We start from the raw sequence: 21,638 nt of genomic DNA, 5'->3' as shown, positions 1-21,638 counted from the left end.
GCACGGTGGCTAGGAAAAACTCCCTAGAAAGGCCAAAACCTAGGAAGAAACCTAGAGAGGAACCAGGCTATGAGGGGTGGCCAGTCCTCTTCTGGCTGTGCCGGGTGGAGATTATAACAGAACATGGCCAAGATGTTCAAATGTTCATAAATGACCAGCATGGTCAAATAATAATAATCACAGTAGTTGTCGAGGGTGCAACAAGTCAGCACCTCAAGAGTAAATGTCAGTTGGCTTTTCATAGCCAATCATTGAGAGTATCTCTACTGCTCCTGCTGTCTCTAGAGAGTTGAAAACAACAGGTTTGGGACAGGTAGCACGTCCGGTGAACAGGTCAGGGTTCCATAGCCGCAGGCAGAACAGTTGAAACTGGAGCAGCAGCACGGCCAGGTGGACTGGGGACAGCAAGGAGTCATCATGTCAGGTAGTCCTGAGGCATGGTTGTAGGGCTCAGGTCCTCCGAGAGAGAAAGAAAGAAAGAAAGAAAGAAAGAGAGAAAGAGAGAGAGAGAGAATTAGAGAGAGCATACTTAAATTCACACAGGACACTGGATAAGACAGGAGAAATACTCCAGATATAACAGACTGACCCTAGCCCCCCGACACGAACTACTGCAGCATAAATACTGGAGGCTGAGACAGGAGGGGTCAGGAGACACTGTGGCCTCATCCGATGATACCCCCAGGGCCAAACAGGCAGGATATAACCCCACCCACTTTGCCAAAGCACAGCCCCCACACCACTAGAGGGATATCTTCACCCACCAACTTACCATCCTGAGACAAGGCCGAGTATAGCCCACAAAGATATCCGCCACGGCAAAAAAGTTTCAGATTTTTGCGATGTTACGAATATTCTTGATATGTTCGTCAAAAGAGAGATCAGTGGGCCTCCCGAGTGGCGCAGTGGTCTAAGGCACTTGAGGCGTCACTACAGATCCGGGTTCGATCCCACGATGTGTCGCAGCTGACCAAGAGAGCAGTGAGGTGGTGCACAATTGGCCCAGCATCATCTGGGTTTGGCTGGCAAGGATGTCCTTGTCCCACTCCTTGTGGCGGGCCGGGTGCATGCACTCTGACTTTGGTCACCAGCAGTACAGTGTTTCCTCTAACACATTTGTGCGGCTGCCTGCACGGGTTAAGCGAGCAGTGCGGGTCCAGAGTAACGCCAAGGTCCTTCACAGTTTTATTTAAGACAACTGTACAACCATCAAGATGAATTGTCAGATCCAACAGCAGAATTCTTTGTTTCTTGGGACCTAGAACTAGCATCTTTGTTTTCTCCAAGTTTAAAAGTAAGGGTTGGAAATTTTGGGGCTTCACCATGTTTTATCGAAATGTAAAGCTGTGTGTCGTCCGCATACCAGTGAAAGTTGACATTGTGTTTCGGAATGACATTACCAAGAGGTAGAATATATAGTGAAAACAATCGTGGTCCTAAAACAGAACCTTGAGGCATACCGAAACGTACAATTGATTTGTCAAAGGACAAACTGTCCACAGAGACAAACTGATATCTTTCCGACAGATCAGATCTAAATCAGGCAAGAACTTATCCGTGTAGACCAATTAGGGTTTCAAATCTCTCCAAAAGAATGTGGTGAACGATGGTGTCAAAAGCCACAATAAGGTCTAAGAGCACGAGGACAGATACAGAGCCTTGGTCTGACACCATTAAAAGGTAATTTACCACCTTCATGGGTGCAGTCTCAGTGCTATGATGGAGTCTAAAATGGGGTCTAAAATGACAATATTTGTCATTTCTGTTAATTACTGACATTTGTAGTGAGTTTGGTGGATAGGGAGCCATTTATTATGTTCAACATAGGAAGGACAAGTACAGGAAGTAGCTCTTTCAGTAGTTTAGTTGGAATAGGGTCCAGTATGCAGCTTGAAGGTTTAGAGGCCATGACTATTTTCATTAATATTTATAATTAGCTTTTTAATGATCATGATCTTTTCGTCAAAGAAGTTAATGAAGTCATCACTGCTAAAGTGAAAGCCATCCTCTCTTGGGGAATGATTATTCTTAGTTAGTTTTGCGACAGTATAAAACATTTATTTTGGATTGTTCTTATATTACTCAATTAGGTTTGAAAAATAGGATGATCGAGCAGCAGTGAGGGCTCTTCGATATTGCACGGTACTGTCTTTGCAAGCTAGTCGGAAGACTTCAGGTTTGGTGGAGCGCCTTTCTGTTCCAATTTCCTGGAAGCTTGCTTCAGGGCTCTAGTATTTTCTGTATACCAGAGAGTTACTTTCTTGTGACAAATGTTTTTTGTTTTAGCGACTGCATCTAGGGTATTACGCAAGGTTACATTTAAATCCTCAGTAAGGTAGTTAACCGATTTTTGTACTTCGATGTCCTTGGGTAGGTGGAGGGAGTCCAGAAGGGCATCTAGGAATCTTTGGGTTGTCTGAGAATTTATAGCACGGCTTTTGATGATCCTTGGTTGGAGTCTGAGCAGATTATTTGGTGTGATTGCAAACATACTAAGATGGTGGTCTGATAGTCCAGGATTATGAGGAAAAACATTTTAGATCCACAATATTTATTCCACAGGACAAAACTAGATTCAGGTTATACCTGTGGCAATGAGTAGGTCCGGAGACATGTTGGACAAAACCCACTGAGTCGATGATGGCTCCGAAAGCCTTTTGGAATGGGTCTGTGGACTTTTCCATGTGAATATTGAGTCACCAAAATGACTACAAGGTCCGATAGGAAATCAGGGAACTCGGTGAGGAACGCTGTATACGGCCCAGGAGGCTTGTAAACAGTAGCTATAAAAAGTGATTGAGTAGGCTGCATAGATTTCATGACTAGAAGCTCAAAAGATGAAAATGCAGTAATTTTTATTTGTAAATTAACCAGTCTGTAGCATGGATGACAGAGGAACATCAATGTTTTTCTGGGTACACTTCTCACACAGTAAGTACCACTACCTACCATACTATCTACACTGGTTTTCTTTTTAAATCAATACATTTTATTTCCAATGTACTTTTCATTACTTTATTTACAGTTTACTCCACCCCAGCTTGTGCAGGCAGACAGCCCGAGTTTCTGGCAGCCAAGAAGTACTGAAGGTACGAGCTCAGAAACAAAGCCACGGCCAGCACTTGCCTGAGCTGGAGCAACTCTGCTTGACCGACTGGCACATGGAGGTGGAGCGCAGAGTTCACGTTTACAGTGTGGGAGTAAGAGAGACCCTGGGCAGACTGATCCGAGACATCAGAGAGTGAGCAGGAGCAGAGGAGAAAGGCTTGGGTGTGGAAAGACTGAATGGACTGTACCTGATGTGTTGAAAATATAGAAAAAATGTATTTTGTAGTAGTTGTATAAGTATGATAAGATAATGTAAGGTAAGATAGGCATATGATTAATAAATAAATAATAATTTAATAATTGTGTCTTTTTTTGTTTAAATTTTACTCCATGGGAAATGGATGAAATGAATGAAAATGGAATTGAGCCGGAGGTGAGAGCTGCCGTTTTATGGGCTCCTAACCAATTGTGCTATTTTGTGTGTTTGTTTTTACTTTAGTTTATTTAGTAAATATTTTCATAACTCTTATTTTCTTAAAACGGCATTGTTGGTTAAGGTCTTGTAAGTAAGCATTTTACAGTAAGGTTGTATTCGGCGCATGAGACAAATAGCATTGTATTTTATATTAATCAAACAAACTTGATTAAAGGTTGAAAAACCATTCTGTTTGTGTGCGTGGCAAGTTTATGTGACTGTATTTGTTTTCTTCTGTTTCATCCTTTAATCAGAACAGGCCACTCTGATTTATCATTGAAGTCAATATAGTGTGAAAGCTATGTTACCAAAACTATTATACAAATGACAAATTCAACCAAAACTGCAATTGACAAAATTGCAAATTAAACCAAAATAGTCACCAACACATTTAGCTTCATGACAAAACTATGAGTGGTTTGCTTGTGTGTCTGTGGCTCCATAGAAGGGTGAAATTAAAATGACTTGGTTGGTCTGCCATCAAACTTACCAACAGTGGCTTGAAGTCCTCAATGACACATGTTCTCTTGTGACCAGGAGGAGTCTGAACAGTTGGTCTGAACCACTGGCTGTAAATTAACTATGAAAGGATGGTAACAGATGAACGGATATAAGACAATGCATGTACACAGATACAGAAACTACAGCTTACTTTTTATTTCATTTCTGAATGTGAACAGGTGATTGGACATACATGGTATATCCTGTGATAAAACAATGTTTGATGTCATTTTATATCCCTTGTACATTTATTTGGACAATTAAAGACACTGACCACATTATGACAAAGACTGACAGAAATATAGTGTTTACCAAATGCCCTTTGGTACTTCCTGACAAGTAGCCACTGTGACAGTGTGTTTCAATGCCTGTACTGCCCTCTGCCTAGCCTATTGATACGTGCAAAGTAATCATGTGATGACAATGATGATAATTACTTTTTTTTAAACTTAGCAGCCATCAAATAAAACTGTCAAAGCTAGGCTTCTTATTGAATACATGCATTAGATGTATTTGTGTTTCAATAAAACAATAACTATTCAAAACATTTTTCTGAATGTAATGTCTTCACAGAATATGTTGGAAGAAGATCCTCGACAGGTAATTAAATCTGTTCTACTGCGCATGCCTATCACAAATGACTGCAGAAACCGGATGTGTGTTTCCATGGGCACATCCATTTGTTTAGCTACCTCGCTGATCTGTTATGAAACTACTGGAAACCAGTTGGGGTAAAGCTCTTGGCTTCTTCGCTGTTCTGCTCGCTGTCATTGCATCCGTTTTACAACATCTAGAAAACTGCGAACAGACGATATACACCAGGTGAGAGGCAGATGCTAACTAGCTAACGTTAGCTAGCTACTCGAACTACACCGACAGATTGGTGACAATTTACCATGTCAGTCTGCGATCAGGCTTGGGAATTCTAGCATGTACTAACTTACTATACAGCTACTGGTACTAGCTACTGGTACTAGCTACTGGTACTAGCTACTGGTACTAGCTACTGGTACTAGCTAGTAGCCTACTGGTCTGTTTTACAGCTAGTTGTAGGCCGTCATTGTAAATAAGAATTTGTTCTTAACTGACTTGCCCAGTTAAATAAAGTTGAAATAAAAAAGGTAAATTGCCTTATTTAGCTTGCTAGTTAGTTGTAGGGCGTTGACAGTTGTAGGGCGTGAACAAAACACCTATGTTGGAATAAAACTGCTGTATCATGCTGCGTCTGTGTAAAATAGCGATCAAACCATTAGGTCTCTCCTCAGTGGTGAAGCACTGTCTTGTTTTGTCCTCCAGGATGACACACGACCTGAAAACACTGGCAGAGGACTTCAGACAGAAGAATAAAAGTTGTTTTATCCTGGGTGCCTCTGGCGAGACAGGCAAGGAGTTACTGAAAGAGATTGTGGAGAGGAAGCTCTTCTCGAAGATCACTCTCATCGGAAGGAGGCAGCTCACATTTGAAGACAAAGCGTTTGAGAACCTGGTAGGTGTGCGACTTGTCTTATTGTCAATCTATTGTTGCCTTTTCAAGCAGGGCTGGTTTCCCAAAAGCATCTTAAGAGTAAGTTCATCGTTAGATCCTATGGTTCTAAGATGAATTTAGCATTTAGATGCTTTTGGGACACCGGGCTCTGCTCTATTTGGCAAAGTAACACACCCATGAGTAGGGCGTTAAGGGGAGAAATTGCTTTGGTTCTGGTGTTATACTTTGTATTCTATGTCACAGAGAAGCTTGTCCGGAATACAGAACACTTTATTTCATGAGGATAGGATTTACCATTGCTGAGATATCTAATTTTCAAGTTAACCCCGAAAGGTCAATGTTCATTGCTAGTCAATAATGGCACCAAATTACCTGTATTATACACTGCTCAAAAAAATAAAGGGAACACTTAAAAAATACAATGTAACTCCAAGTCAATCACACTTCTATGAAATCAAACTGTCCACTTAGGAAGCAACACTGTTTGACAATACATTTCACATGCTGATGTGCAAATGGAATAGACAACAGGTGGAAATTATAGGCAATTAGCAAGACACCCCCAATAAAGGAGTGGTTCTGCAGGTGGGGACCACAGATCACTTCTCAGTTCCTATGCTTCCTGGCTGATGTTTTGGTCACTTTTGAATGCTGGCGGTGCTTTCACTCTAGTGGTAGCATGAGACGGAGTCTACAACCCACACAAGTGGCTCAGGTAGTGCAGCTCATCCAGGATGGCACATCAATGCGAGCTGTGGTAAGAAGGTTTACTGTGTCTGTCAGCGTAGTGTCCAGAGCATGGAGGCGCTACCAGGAGACAGGCCAGTACATCAGGAGACGTGGAGGAGGCCGTAGGAGGGAAATAACCCAGCAGCAGGACCGCTACCTCCGCCTTTGTGCAAGGAGGAGCAGGCGAAGCACTGCCAGAGCCCTGCAAAATGACCTCCAGCAGGCCACAAATGTGCATGTGTCTGCTCAAATGGTCAGAAACAGACACCATGAGGGTGGTATGAGGGCCCGACGTCCACAGGTGGGTGTTGTGCTTACAGCCCAACACCGTGCAGGACGTTTGGCATTTGCCAGAGAACACCAAGATTGATAAATTCGCCACTGGCGCCCTGTGCTCTTCACAGATGAAAGCAGGTTCACACTGAGCACGTGACAGACGTGACAGTCTGAAGACACCGTGGAGAACGTTCTGCTGCCTGCAACGTCCTCCAGCATGACCGGTTTGGCGGTGGGTCAGTCATGGTGTGTTGTGGCATTTCTTTGGGGGGCCGCACAGCCCTCCATGTGCTCGCCAGAGGTAGCCTGACTGCCATTAGGTACCGAGATGAGATCCTCAGACCCCTTGTGAGACCATATGCTGGTGCGGTTGGCCCTGGGTTCCTCCTAATGCAAGACAATGCTAGACCTCATGTGGCTGGAGTGTGTCAGCAGTTCCTGCAAGAGGAAGGCATTGATGCTATGGACTGGCCCGCCCGTTCCCCAGACCTGAATCCAATTGAGCACATCTGGGACATCATGTCTCGCTCCATCCACCAACGCCACGTTGCACCACAGACTGTCCAGGAGTTGGCGGATGCTTTAGTCCAGGTCTGGGAGGAGATCCCTCAGGAGACCATCCGCCACCTCATCAGGAGCATGCCCAGGCGTTGTTGGGAGGTCATACAGGCACGTGGAGGCCACACACACTACTGAGCCTCATTTTGACTTGTTTTAAGGACATTACATCAAAGTTGGATCAGCCTGTAGTGTGGTTTTCCACTTTAATTTTGAGTTTGACTCCAAATCCAGACCTCCATGGGTTGATAAATTGGATTTCCATTGATTATTTTTGTGATTTTGTTGTCAGCACATTCAACTATGTAAAGAAAAAAGTATTTAATAAGATTATTTCTTTCATTCAGATCTAGGATGTGTTGTTTAAGTGTTCCCTTTATTTTTTTGAGCAGTATATTTAGCATGTTTTTTAAGATTTTACTTCTTAGTCCAAGGACCTTACATGTTCTGTTTTTAAAGGACGAATTGACTCAGGAAACCAAAACTGCCCAATACTCCATCTAAACGTGAATCGATTCTCAGTTGCTGTACAGTTCTAAAAATATAAATCCCTGTACTTTCATATCACATCAAAATAATTTCACAAATGCAAAATACACACCTACTGTACACAGTTTTAACACAGTTGCAGCCGACAGTATTTGTCAGTGACAACACGTTTGTGTCGTCTGTCTTCCGTTTACACACTGGATCAGAGACGCAGATGGCTAATTAGCACTGTTTTCCGTAAAAAAAGCGCTGTGACGTGGAAATATGGCCGTGTGGGAACCCTAACCCTATAAAGGTGTGTATCAATTTAACCTTTTTTTTTTACATTTTATTTTTGTATCATTTCTCACAGATATGAAAGATAAGTTGCTTCCAAAACCGTACCACAAGCAATGCATGTTAATATTCAGGCCGAGCGTTGTGGCTCTTAACAAAACCCCTAAAGGAGATGCTATCGTCCAATGACACTTATATGTAATGGAACTGAGAGTCATGATCAAGGGCTAGGGATGATGTAGACCAGATATTTTTTTCAAATAAAAGTAAAAATTCTTCAATTAAAGTGCTGTACATAATTACAGTAATTTAAGCCCAATAATTGAAGGTAGGGTGGTCATATCATTAACAAATATGAATGCTTTATGCAAAACTAAGATATGAACAATTTATGAAATTACAATACTACTTTTTATACTACTTTATGCAAATGAAATACTTAAGAGACACACACACTCACAGCCAAACGCAGACACACACTTCTCGGCATCCCCATACAATCACACAGCACCCCCACCAACACACACACACACACACCACATCAAGCACAGCCTAACGTGGACACACACAGCCTAGCATAGATGCACACTTCTCACTAAAGTCTGAGCTGTAACACAGAAGGCTACTGGTCTAATAAGATTTTAAGGTAGGCCTACCATTGAGTTGGGTTACATTGTAATATTAGTTTTTGTGTTAATGAGTTACTCTGGTGATGGGAGGATAAACTGCAGTAAATAATTAGCCCAGGCACAGAAGAAACAGAGTGCGCTGCCAGCTGCGAGGACCAATCCCTGACAACCCATACATCAAAACTTAGCTGTGAAGCTTTACTTTGTGAACTGCAGCCTGCTATATCTTTTTTAGTGTCTTTGAAAACATCTGACAACAGAAGCGAAGGAAAAACTTTCATATTTCAGTCAAAAGACGTCCCATGACCGTGAAACACCCTCAGGACTTTCAGATACTTATCGACAATACAATGTCACATCGATCTTACTCTGATAGGTTGAGGAATACCCATCGCTAAGAGCGAATAAGAACACACCGATTTCGCGGGTTTCACAAAAACGGTCTGTCCCACAGACTTGAACTTTCTTTGCACTGCACTTGCTTTACGTATGGGCTCATATCGCATAAATATCATAACCTACAGTATTGGGATCTTTAGACATGGGAAACAACTGCCACATTTATGTTTTGAAATTATTTTTATACAGTTCTCGTATAGTGTCTGTTGTTTGTCGCGTCACCGAACACCCTACCATGAGCTTTGAATAAAGTTAAACATTCAATACCATTAAATGTGTGCGCAGACTACAACAAAGCCGACAAGAAGCCTACATCCCATTATTCCATTCTGAAGATTGGCCTCGTATTGTTCTCTGTCCTCTTTCAGGTGCAGGAGGTGGTGGACTTTGAGAAACTGGATGACTATGCTGCAGTATTCCAAGGACATGATGTTGGCTACTGCTGCCTGGGAACGACCAAAGCCAAAGCAGGGGCTGTGAGTTCACAGTCACTGATGTATAGAGACCCCTGTGTATACTGTAACTGGATGAGTACTCATATGACTATGATAGGGAATTCCTAACAACTATACATAGCTGAACGTGTACCATGAGGGTCACTAGAAAAGAAAGAGGATGTCGACACCCGCCATCTTAGATTTTTCTGAAATCATTTTTGTTTTGAGAAAAAGATGAGATGAGCATTCGATTAGCAATGTTATTTTATTGAAATATAATTTGATCTCATCTAATTTATTGGATCCAAATTGGCCATTTTAATTTCTAGGAATCATATAATATTCAATAAATATAGTACCTAACATCCGATTTGGACCAAACTTTTTTCTCACAATGATTTATCCAATGGTCTAAAGCTACCCACGGACACCCCACGCCAATCCCATCCCAACGACAAGTGTAGAAACGTCCCTTTTTCCGGACCCTGTCTTTCAAAGATAATTCATAAAATCCAGATAACTTCACAGATCTTCATTGTAAAGGGTTTCAACACTGTTTTCCATGCTTGTTCAATGAACCATGAACAATTAATGAACATGCACCTGTGGACCGGTCGTTAAGACACTAACAGCTTACAGATGGTAGGCAATTAAGGTCACAGTCATTAAAACTTAGGACACAAAAGAGGCCTTCCTACTGACTGAAAAATACCAAAAGAAAGATGCCCAGGGTCCCTGCTCATCTGCGTGAACGTGCCTTAGGCATGCTGCAAGGAAGAATGAGGACTGCAGATGTGGCCCGGGCAATAAATTGCAATGTCCGTACTGTGAGATGCCTAAGACAGCGCTACAGGGAGACAGGATGGACAGCTGATTGTCCTCGCAGTGGCAGACCACGTGTAACAACACCTGCACAGGATCGGTACATCCGAACATCACACCTGCGGGACAGGTACAGGATGGCAACAACAACGGCCCGAGTTACACCAGGAACGCACAATCCCTCCATCAATGCTCAGACTGTCCGCAATAGGCTGAGAGAGGCTGGACTGAGGGCTTGTAGGCCTGTTGTAAGGCAGGTCCTCACCAGACATCACCGGTAACAACGTCACCTATGGGTACAAACCCACCGTTGCTGGACCAGACAGGACTGGCAAAAAGTGCTCTTCACTGACGAGACGCGGTTTTGTCTCACCGGGGTGATGGTCGGATTGACTTTTTTTGTCGAAGGAATGAGCCTTACAACGAGGCCTGTACTCTGGAGCGGGATCGATGTGGAGGGTCCATCATGGTCTGGGGCGGTGTGTCACAGCATCATCGGACTGAGCTTGTCATTGTAGGCAATCTCAACGCTGTGCGTTACAGGGAAGACATCCTCCTCCCTCATGTGGTACCCTTCCTGCAGGCTCATCCTGACATGACCCTCCAGCATGACAATGCCACCATCCATACTGCTCGTTCTGTGTGTGATTTCCTGCAAGACAGGAATGTCAGTGTTCTGCCATGGCCAGCGAAGAGCCTGGATCTCAATCTCATTGAGCACGTCTGGGACCTGTTGGATCGGAGGGTGAGGGCTAGGGCCATTCCCCCCAGAAATGTCTGGGAACTTGCAGGTGCCTTGGCGGAAGAGTGGGGTAACATCTCACAGCAAGAACTGGCAAATCGGGTGTAGTCCATGAGGAGGAGATGCACTGCAGTACTTAATGCAGCTGGTGGCCACACCAGATACTATTACTTTTGATTTTGACCCCCCCCCTTTGTTCAGGGACACACTATTCAATTTCTGTTAGTCACATGTCTGTGGAACTTGTTCAGTTTATGTCTGTTGTTGAATCTTGGTATGTTCATACAAATATTTACACGTTAAGTTTGCTGAAAATAAAGGCAGTTGACAGTGAGAGGACGTTTCTTTTTTTTGCTGAGTTTAGTATCAGTTCTGTCTGACAAGTAGTATGTTTACTGTTTCTTCATCCTGTGCAATGTGTTCTCAGTGAATTTGGTGATGTTTTTTCCCTCTGTTCAGATACATTATTAATTGACGCTGTTAGATTTAGTCCCATCCTATATCCTGATAATTCTGTGCTGCTCCTGCTATTACGTGAGAAATATTTGACCCCCCCCTCAATGTTAAAGGGATAGTTCACCCAAATTACAAAATTACATTGGTTCCCTATCTGTCATACCTAGTCCATAAAAAAACCTACAGGGTAAGGCAGTGTTTCCCAAACTCGGTCCTCGGGACCCCAAGGGGTGTACGTATTGGTTTTTGCCCTAACACTACACAGCTGATTCAAATGATCAAAGATGATAGTTGATTATTTGAATCAGCTGTGTAGTGCTTGGGCAAATACCAAAACGTGCAATACCTTGGGGTCCCAAAGACTTAGTTTGGGAAGCCCTGTGGGTAAACTATCCCTTTGACATTGGGAGGGGAGGGTGTATTATTAATCACCTAGTAGCAGGAACAGCACCATCCAGTGGTCAGAACCTGGTAATATCAGGATGTAGGATGGGACATAAATCTAACAATTTCAATGACAAATGTCTCTGAACAGGGAATGAAAATCACCACCCAAATTCACTGAGAATACATTACATAGAATGAAGAAACAATACTCAGAGCTGCAGCTCAGTACTACTTCTTAGACATACAGAACTGATACTAATTGATAGTCGTTGTTGGGTTGGGATTGGCGTGGGGGGTCCGTTTGGTGGCTTTTGACTATTTATTTAGGTTCCTCACGTCTTACTCATTGTTAGACTATATTATTTGAATCCTATAAATTCAAATGGCCAATTTGGGTGCAATCAATCAGCTTAATTTCTCAGAAATCAAATCATATCTCAACAAAATAATGATGCAGAAACATAAGTTAAGAATTTCTTTCTACAGAAATGATTTCAGAACAATATCAGATGGTGGGTGTCATGGCTTACTGAAATGACATTGAACGACCCACCATACACAACCTGCTTGGATCATGTCGTGGTCAAAGGCAGATTAATGTACACACATTTTCTCTTATCTTTCTGTCATTGTAGGATGGATTCATCCGCGTTGACCATGACTATGTCCTGAAGTCAGCGGAGCTCGCCAAGGCAGGAGGCTGCTCACACTTCAACCTAGAGTCTTCTAAAGGGGCTGACAAAACCAGTGGTTTTCTCTATCTCAAAGTGAAGGTAATACACAAAATGTTCACCAGAGTAAAGACACCTCAATTATAGCCTTTCGTAATGAAGGCCTCATAAATGCAAATGTTTGCCTCTCCAGGGACAAGTGGAGGCAGACATTGAACCGTTGGGCTTCGAGAGGTTCTCTATCTATCGCCCTGCGTAAGTCTCGTTTGCATTAGTCGTGTAAAAAAATGTCCTATGGCGCAATGACTCACTTGTTCATTACCTTTATCAGTCATGGCAAAACAAATAGTGACCATAGGTAAACATCTCACACCCATGTCATGATTAGCAATATACACATTTCTCCAGTGATCACATAGTGTTGAGTTTCATTGCATAAATACACTGAGAAATTTTGATACTGTTTATTGCTGTAACTTATTTCAATCGTAACAACTCGCAGCTGAATTTTTCCTCTCTTCTGTTTTTCCTCCCAGGGTGCTGATGGTTGACAGGCAGGAGAGCCGGCCTACTGAGTGGTTTGCCAGGATGGTCCTTGGCCCTATTTCCTCCATGTTTCCCACGGCAATGTCCATCCCCATCCAATCAGTGACCAGGGCCATGGTGGCCAACACACTGATTCCTGCAGGGGAGAACGTGGAGATCCTGGAGAATAAAGCCATCTATGACTTGGGGAAGGCCCCAGAGAAATGAGGGACAGTGAACAGGGAAGGTGTCTCTCAATAGCTTCATTTCATCATATCCTGTCCTCCATACCACCACTGGTCTGTCTAGACATGACACGTGAGAGCAATGTGAAGGGAAACCCTATCCAGTCCTTTCACCTGTCAATGGTAATGAGGGAAAGGTGTTGAGGAAATTTGAGTATTGGGAACTCAGCCAGAGACTGATGGTGACGTGTGTTGTGCTACTGCCATTTAATGTGATGGTGCTTTTTCTTCATGACAATCTATTTTCTACTAACACTTTCCTTTGAAAACACGAAGGAGGGTCAACAACAAGTGTAAAGGTGAATTTCTAGAGCAATGCAGATGCTCTCCGAGCACATGGTCAAGCATTCAAAGCTTCATTGGCTTCAACTTGAGGTTCCTTGCAACCATGATGGAGTCAACACGGTAGCTAGCTCTAGTCCTCTAAAAAAACATACTTTCCCTGCTTGAGCAGGTGTTGTTGAGTGTCTCGGTTTCTCCGGGAATGAGTCCAAAGGGGAATATTTCCTTATGAAAAGTGCCATTAAAGCGCTTCATGGGTAATGCAAATAAGATATAATTGGGAAATGATGATGTAATTATGAATACTGAAATCTGCCTTCTCTGTAAAGACTTTGTATCCCAAGTGCTTTTTCTGAGTGCAGACTATTTTTGTGGTAAATCAGATATCAGACCTACAATTCCTAAGACAACACAGAGGAAGTTCTTGTACACAGTTGATAAGAAGAGTCACTTTGGGGGCTGCCCTACACAATCCTCTCTTGAACACATCTGATTCTGCATCATACAGAAGTGTTATAAATGAATTTATAACATAGTGTACATTTTGCAAATTCGTAACATATTGTATGTTTAGCAATTTTGTAACATATCATACAAATTGTAATTCATAACATATCATACGACATGGATGATGGACATCCGCAAATTAATACATACCATACGAAACGTAACATATCATACTAAATGAAGTGTCTCAGATTTACATAAAGAGTAATACAAAATGCTCTGAAACCAGGTTGTTGCTTTGTTCAGCACTAGTTACCTGTGCAAATTGTCGATGTCCAACAAGGTAAGAATTATGCTCCAAGTTCATTACAGACTCATTCAACAGGTATGAGGCTAGTAGACCAGTCCAACATAAATACTCAAGTACGCATCTCCCTGCCCAAAGTGATCGCACCGATTAGTATTAACTTGAGAAATGATACCAGAGGGTATCCCCAGGTTAGCCTCCTCAAGCATGGTGTAGACAGATCCTCTCCTAGGGGTTTAATCATAGGATGAGTAAGTCCAGTGGCTTCATTTCAAGGAAACCTGCCACAAGCCATCTGGTTGCTATGGATTCACCCAGGATGAAAGAACACTTTGTAACTACAAGCTTTCAGGCAGAGAAACATTATCACTTGGCAGTGGTGGTTCAGCTCCTAGAGCAGGGATCATCTACTAGAATCAGCCATGGGCCGATTTTTTTCTTGAGTGGATGATCGGGGGGCCAGGACATAATTAAGCAATAAGGCCTGAGGGTGTGTGGTACCATGCATTGGGAAAGTATTCAGACCCCCTCACGTTTTCCACATTTTGTTACGTTACAGCCTTATTCTAAAATTGATTAACACCCCCCAAAATACCCCTCATCAATCTACACACAGTACTCCATAATGACAAAGTAAAAACAGTTTTTTATAAATTTAAGCAAATTTATTCAAAATACAAAACTGAAATATCACATTTACATAAGGATTCAGACCCTTTACTCAGTACTTTGTTGAAGCACCTTTAGCAGGGATTACAGACTCGGGTCCTCTTGGGTATGACTCTACGAGTTTGTCACACCAGTATTTGGACAGTTTCTCTCATTCTTCTCTGCAGATCTTCTCAAGCTATGTCAGGTTGGATGGGGTGCGTCGCTGCACAGCTATTTTCAGGTCTCTCCAGAGATGTTTGATCGGATTCAAGTCCGGGCTCTGGCTGGGCCACTCAAGAAATTCAGAGGCTTGTCCCAAAGCCACTCCTGCATTGTCTTGTCTGTGTGCTTAGGGTCGTTGTCTTGTTGGAAAGTGAACCTTGGAAGGTGACGCTTGGCATTCAGGCCAAAGAGTTCAATCTTGGTTTCATCAGACCAGAGAATCTTGTTTCTCATGATCTGAGAGTCCTTTAGGTGCCTTTTTGGAAAACTCAAAGCGGGCTGGCATGTGCCTTTTACTGACGAGTGTCTTCCGTCTTGCCACTCTACCATAAAGGCCTGATTGGTGGAGTGCTGCAGAGATGGTTGTCCTTCTGGAAGGTTATCCCATCTCCACAGAGGAACTCTGGAGCTCTGTCAGAGTGACCATCGGGTTCTTGGCCAAGGCCCTGACCAAGGCCCTTCTCCCCAGATTGCTCAGTTTGGCCAGTCGGCTTCCTCTAAGAAGAGTCTTGGTGGTTCCAAACTTCTTCCATTTAAGAATGATGGAGGCCACTGTGTTCTTGCGGACCTTCCATGCTACAGAGATTTTTTGGTACCCTTCCCCAAATCTGTGCCTCGAGACAAGGAGAGCCCACAATCCTGTCTAGGAACTCTACGGACAATCCCTTCGACTTCATGGCTTGGTTTTTGCTCTCAGGTCCAATCACAATTGAATTTACCACAGGTTTACCACAGGTGGACTCCAATAAAGTTGTAGAAACATCTCAAGGATGGTCAATGGAAACAGGATGCACCTGAGCTCAATTTCGAGTCTCATAGCAAAGGGTCTGAAAACGTATGTAAATAGGGTATTTCTGTTTTTATTTCTGAATAAATGTGCAAACATTTCTAAAAACCTGTTTTCGCTTTGTCATTATAGGGTATTGTGTGTAGATTGATGAGGACAAACATGTATTTAATCCATTTTGCAATAAGCCTTCAACATTACAAAATGTTGAAAAAGTGAAGGGGTCTGAATACTTTCCGAATGCACTGTGTATGGCCAAGATATGATGGCTAAGGGCTGTTCTTATGCACAACGCAACGGTGGAGTGCCTGGATACAGCCCTTAGACGTGGTATATTGGCCATATACCACAACCCCCCAAGGGGCCTTATTGCTATTATAAACTGGATACCAATGTAATTAGAGCAGTAAAAATACATGTTTTGTCATACCTGTGGTATACAGTCTGATATACCATGGCTGTCAGCCAATCAGCATTCAGGGCTCGAACCATCCAGTTTATAATTTGCAGTAATTTGCAGACTGCAAATTGACTGCAAGAAGCCCAAACAGATATGATGTTTGACTAAAACATAATCATTTCAAACCTTGCTGACATTAGCATATGATCACGTGTCTCTATTATGCATGGGAATACTTTGGAACAGATTTCTTAAATTAAAATCACTTGGAGCTCATTTCCTGGTGTTGTTACACTTTAATGTCCAACAATAACAACTCATCTGAAGATGAGAAGTAAGGCCCACATGGTTTCAACCATGCCTTCAGAAGCACTAATCCCCCAACAACCACATGTCCACCCAGTGGTAACACTTCTCAGAGTGCAACTGCCCGCACCAGAATTACATTTTAGTCATTTATCCAGAGCTTACAGTTAGTGCTTTCATCTTAAGATAGCTAGGTGGGATCACCACACATCACAGGCATAGTAAGTAGCCTAGTGGTTAGAGCATTGGGCCAGTAACCAAAAGGTTGCTGGTTAGAATCCCTGAGCTGACATGGTAAAAATCTGTCGTTCTTCCCCTGAACAAGGCAGTTAACCCACTGTTCCCCGGGCACCGAAGACGTGGATATCGATTATGGCTTTGATTATGGAGTCACTTTAAACAATGCCACTTTATATAATGTTTACATACCCTACATTACTCATTTCATATGTATATACTGTACTCTATACCATCTACTGCATCTTGCCTATGCTGCACGGCCATCGCTCATCTATATATTTATATGTACATATTCTTATTCATTCCTTTACACTTGTGTATAAGGTAGTTGTTGTGAAGTTGTTAGATTACTCGTTAGATATTACTGCACGGTCAGAACTAGAAGCACAAGCATTTCACTACACTCGCATTAACATCTGCTAACCATGTGTATGTGACCAATAAAATTGTATTTTATTTTATTTGGCAGCCCCCCGCACCTTTCTATCAGCAAAATCAGTGCTGGTATGGGGGGAGGGGGAGTCAAGTGCAAGTGATGGTTCAGGACATTTTATCTTTGAGGTGAAGCGGGGGATTATTTAAGATACTCTGAAGAGCTAGGGTTTTAATGTGTTTTTGGAAGATGGGCAGGGACTCTGCTGTCTGTCCTAGCTTCAGGGGGAAGCTGGTTCCATCATTGGGGTACCAGGACAGAGAAGAGCTTGGACTGGGCTGAGCGTTAGCTACTCTCCCTCCAGCCTCTCCCCAGACAGAGGTTACCCCAGCTGCGGTGCCTGTACCATGGGCACCAATGAACCCTGATGAAGGCTACCCTGGAAGTCATAATGAGGGTGCTGCTATACCACTCCTGGAGCAATCAGACCTCACCCTGGTAACTCCTGCTGGGACTGACCTGGAAGGGAACCCTGAAGAAAATGATGAAAATAGTGATGAATAAATAGTATGTTGTGATGACCATGAGCCCATTGAAGCCAGACGTGACCCAAGCATCTCAGGATTTGTCCACAGCAAATATGACCCAGTCTGACCAAACTACCGAGGACCCTGGCACGAGGTACACTAACGGTTTACTGTGTTGAAAGATTAAGTACTACCTTACAGTGCATTTATGGTTTTAATGTGTTTGCAAGCAATCAAAATGGATCCTCTATCTGTCCAAGTGATGCAGGTAATGGTGGTGATAAAATACCAGTGGTGAAATGAAATTAAAATGAAGTCGTTCAATTCCTATTGTTAGAGGAGGTTAGACTTTATTGCTCATTATGCATTTTTTTCCAGGTTTCAACCGCTCCTGATATGACCTGGCGCCCTGCAATGGTCTGACTTTGAATACATGGTTAAATCCTGAGCCCTTGGGAAATATTTGATTTCAGGGATTAGAAATGCCAAAAAATAAGTGATGTGGTCTGAGTAAATACAACATTTATACACTCATTTTACATGGTCCCATTTTTTTCTCAGTACAGTGTCGTGGCTTCATCAAAATGTGATTATTCAAAGATTGTCTTATGAGTTGGTGACCTCAAGTGGTGAATATATGGAAATACACTTTCGAACCAGTCAGACCTAACCTAACAGGACAGAGTGCAGTAATACTGAACTCTTCAGGAAAGGAGCCCAGTGAACTGCTCTTCCACTGCACACTGCTGGTATGGGTTGGAGCTGATCTCATGAACACCATCTACATGGCCCCATATTTGAAGCAGGTTTATATGGTTGATTTTCTTATGTTTTATTTTGAATCTATATAGTTATTGTCAGGCATGACTGTCAAAATGGTTCTGGTTGAGTCGGCCAATTGTTATATTTGTAAATTATTTTTAAAAATTGTGCGACAACTACAACCACTGTAGTTGAATGCATTCACGTTCACGACGCCAGATGGCAACAAAGTCATTTTACAAAGTTCAAACACATTTAAATTAGTGACGTCTTACCTGCGCCGGAAGTGTAATTCTTAAACGCTGATGTGTTACCTTCATTGAGATCTCGTTACAGTTGAACTTCAAGCCTGTGTTTGGTATAACAGTCCATCCAAATTGCTCAATACTGTACAAATCGATGTCAAAAAAGGACCTACTTCGCGTACGTGAAAGAAGCAGCAGCACAGGGTTGAGGAACTAATGGCGGTAGGTGGATCTTTGATCTGCTTATGTTTCAGGTTGGGCAGACAAGCTGACGGCATAGGATAACGAGTCTCCTATGCTTTATAACACCACATGAACTAATTCACCTTCAGTTATGTGAACCTATTGGCTAATTAATTTAATAGAATGGTAAACTAATGTGTATCAAGGCAAATTAATTAGTTTGAGCCAACGTTAGTTAACAAACCCTACACATCCTGTCTCCATATTGATGCTAGTTAATTGCTGGTAAGCTATCTTACTTCTGAAGTCCATGCAATGTTGACTACACTAATAGCCCACCTTTATAATGCACACAGCCAAAAGGTAAGGTCGGCACTAAAGGCAAGAAGCAAATCTACGAGGAAAATGAGGGGACACTCAAGTTCTACACCAGAGTAATCTTGGGAGCCAACGTAAGACACCATCTTCCTTTTCAATGTTACCTTTTGAATGGGAATTGGGACTAGTACAACACCTGACACTTGTCTCTCTCCTAGGCGATATACACTGCGTTAAACCTCTTGGTCTTCTATAGCTCTTCAACGTTTTGGACATGGGTGAGTGAGTTCATCTGTATGTTATCGACATTGATGGCTCCTCTACTGTTGAGCAGTAAAACTGAAACGGGGACTGATTGGGGATTACTAACGCTCTACTTTATTCTTTCCTCCTTCTCTCTCGTTCCTCCCTTCTTGGTCTCTCCCCCACTCTCATTCCCCCCTTATCTCTCTTCTTCCTTCCTCCATCTCCTTCTCCCACCTGTGTAGTTTGCGCTGGTTTTTGCCCTGGCAGTGTATGTGGGCAGTTACCGCTCCATGACTGCCATGGCCCAAGCAGTGTTTGGTGAGGATGGGAGTCTGCTCGACGGTGGAATAGATCTGAACATGGAGCAGGGGATGGCAGAGTGAGTGCTCACACTGCAGGAGTCTGTTTGTTTCTGTGAACATGAGTGTGCGAACATACAGTGTGTGTGAGAGAGAATTGGTATTACAGCATGTTCAACATGCCTGTAACAATGGTGCCTTTATCTCCCTTCAAGGGTACATCTCTCAAAGCTATAATGGCAGTGTGGTGCGTCATGATGGATTCTTTGTCATTATAGGCATCTGAAGGATGTTATCCTGCTAACTGCCATATTACAAGTGCTCAGCACCATCTCCTCCTACTTCTGGTACCTTTGGCTGCTGGTAAGAGTTTATCCCATACTTGTTGTACGCTCTCTCTTTGGTTGTTTATTTTCCCTTTCTCATGGCCCTCATTGAGCTTTTAATCAATCTGTGTGTGTGTCAGGCCCCGGCCCGAGCAATGTTCCTGCTGTGGGTGAACTTCCTAGGCCCCTGGTTTTCGGCCGAGACCCCTGGTGCAGCCCCAGAGGAGGTGAATGAGAAGAAGCAGAGACGACAGGAGCGCAGACAGATGAAGAGATTCTAACTTGGCAGACTGCCGTAGTATTTCTATACACAGAATGAATCTAAGTACAGCCAGGAACTCTACAGTTAAGTTATTCAGGAGGAACTTTTGATGTGTGCACAAAGACGTCCAGGTATGGATAAAGAATTGAACTGAACCCTGTGGGTTATCTGGTTTTCCTCTCTCCCTATCCCTCCATCCTTCCAATTCTTCCTCTCCCCTCTATCATTATCCTTTTTCTTCACATCTGGAGAGGAAATCATCCTTGTTGGGCTGATGACCTCATCACCAATACATGTTGTCATATACCTTGGCCTGTAATTTGTTTACATCCGATTGTTCATAATCTAGGTCTATGTATCACACCAATTTCATCTGAACTAGTGAAAAGGATGTGGTGATCTTACCCTATGGCAGACCTTTTATTTTAGACTATGCTCATCAGATCACACGCTCATGCCCAATTCCAAATAGACCACTAGCCACTACCACCTAGGTGCTAATCTAGACCAAGGGGGAACTATTACCTAACTTTTACAGATATTTATTTCAGATCTACATGCAGTGCATAGGGTTAGGTGCTAGGTGTTGATTTGGAATTGGGCATATGTGACGAAGGTCAAAATTAAATCGGATTGTCCTTTGTCCGCAATGCACAGTTTAAAGGCATTGTTCTCGCGGAGACTACATTCACTGTTAATGCTGCATATGTTGGCTCAATCGGGAAAGGACTTTTACACTGAACAAAAATATCAACGCAACATGTAAAGTGTTGGTCCCATGTTTCATGAGCTGAAATAAAAGATCCCAAAAATGTTCCATATGCACAAAAAGCTTATTTCTCTCAAGTGTTGTGCACAAATTTGTTTACATCCCTATCAGTGAACATTTGCTTATATAATCCATCCACCTGACAGGTGTGGCATATCAAGAAGCTGATTAAACAGCAGGATCATTACCCAGGTGCACCTTGTGCTTGGGACAATAAAAGGCCACTCTCTAAAATGTGTAGTTTTGTCACACAGATGTCTCAAGTTTTGAGGGAGCATGCAATTGGCATGCCGACTGCAGGAATGTCCACCAGAGCTGCTGCTATAGAATTGAATGTTCATTTCTCTACCATAAGATGCCTCCATCATTTTAGAGAATTTGGCAGTAAGTCCAATTGGCCTCACAACCGCAGACCACGTGTATGGCTTCATGTGGGTGAGCGATTTGCTGATGTCAACGTTGTGAACAGAGTGCCCCATGGTGGGGTTATGGTATGGGCAGGCATGCGCTACGGACAACAAACACAATTGCATTT

At 42.8% G+C, this 21,638-nt stretch overlaps 2 protein-coding genes across 2 annotated transcripts; both read left to right on the top strand.

Moving 5' to 3' along the window:
• The first annotated feature begins 4,633 nt into the window (after positions 1-4,633).
• LOC106587074 (oxidoreductase HTATIP2) lies at positions 4,634-13,779 on the top strand. The gene is made up of 6 exons (XM_014174996.2): positions 4,634-4,846; positions 5,321-5,510; positions 9,235-9,342; positions 12,346-12,483; positions 12,575-12,636; positions 12,918-13,779. The coding sequence occupies exons 1-6, from the start codon at positions 4,731-4,733 to the stop codon at positions 13,132-13,134; spliced, it is 831 nt and encodes a 276-aa protein (XP_014030471.1). The 5' UTR covers positions 4,634-4,730; the 3' UTR covers positions 13,135-13,779.
• A 4,956-nt stretch (positions 13,780-18,735) lies between these two features.
• Positions 18,736-21,151, top strand: LOC106587073 (transmembrane protein 208). Its single transcript, XM_014174995.2, has 6 exons — positions 18,736-18,922; positions 19,240-19,335; positions 19,420-19,479; positions 19,690-19,826; positions 20,025-20,109; positions 20,213-21,151. The coding sequence occupies exons 1-6, from the start codon at positions 18,917-18,919 to the stop codon at positions 20,351-20,353; spliced, it is 525 nt and encodes a 174-aa protein (XP_014030470.1). The 5' UTR covers positions 18,736-18,916; the 3' UTR covers positions 20,354-21,151.
• Positions 21,152-21,638: the final 487 nt, after the last annotated feature.

Source organism: Salmo salar, chromosome ssa26 (genome assembly GCF_905237065.1).
Source record: "Salmo salar chromosome ssa26, Ssal_v3.1, whole genome shotgun sequence".
In the NCBI taxonomy this organism is placed as follows: Eukaryota; Metazoa; Chordata; class Actinopteri; order Salmoniformes; family Salmonidae; genus Salmo; species Salmo salar.
This window is presented reverse-complemented; position numbering and strand designations above follow the sequence as displayed.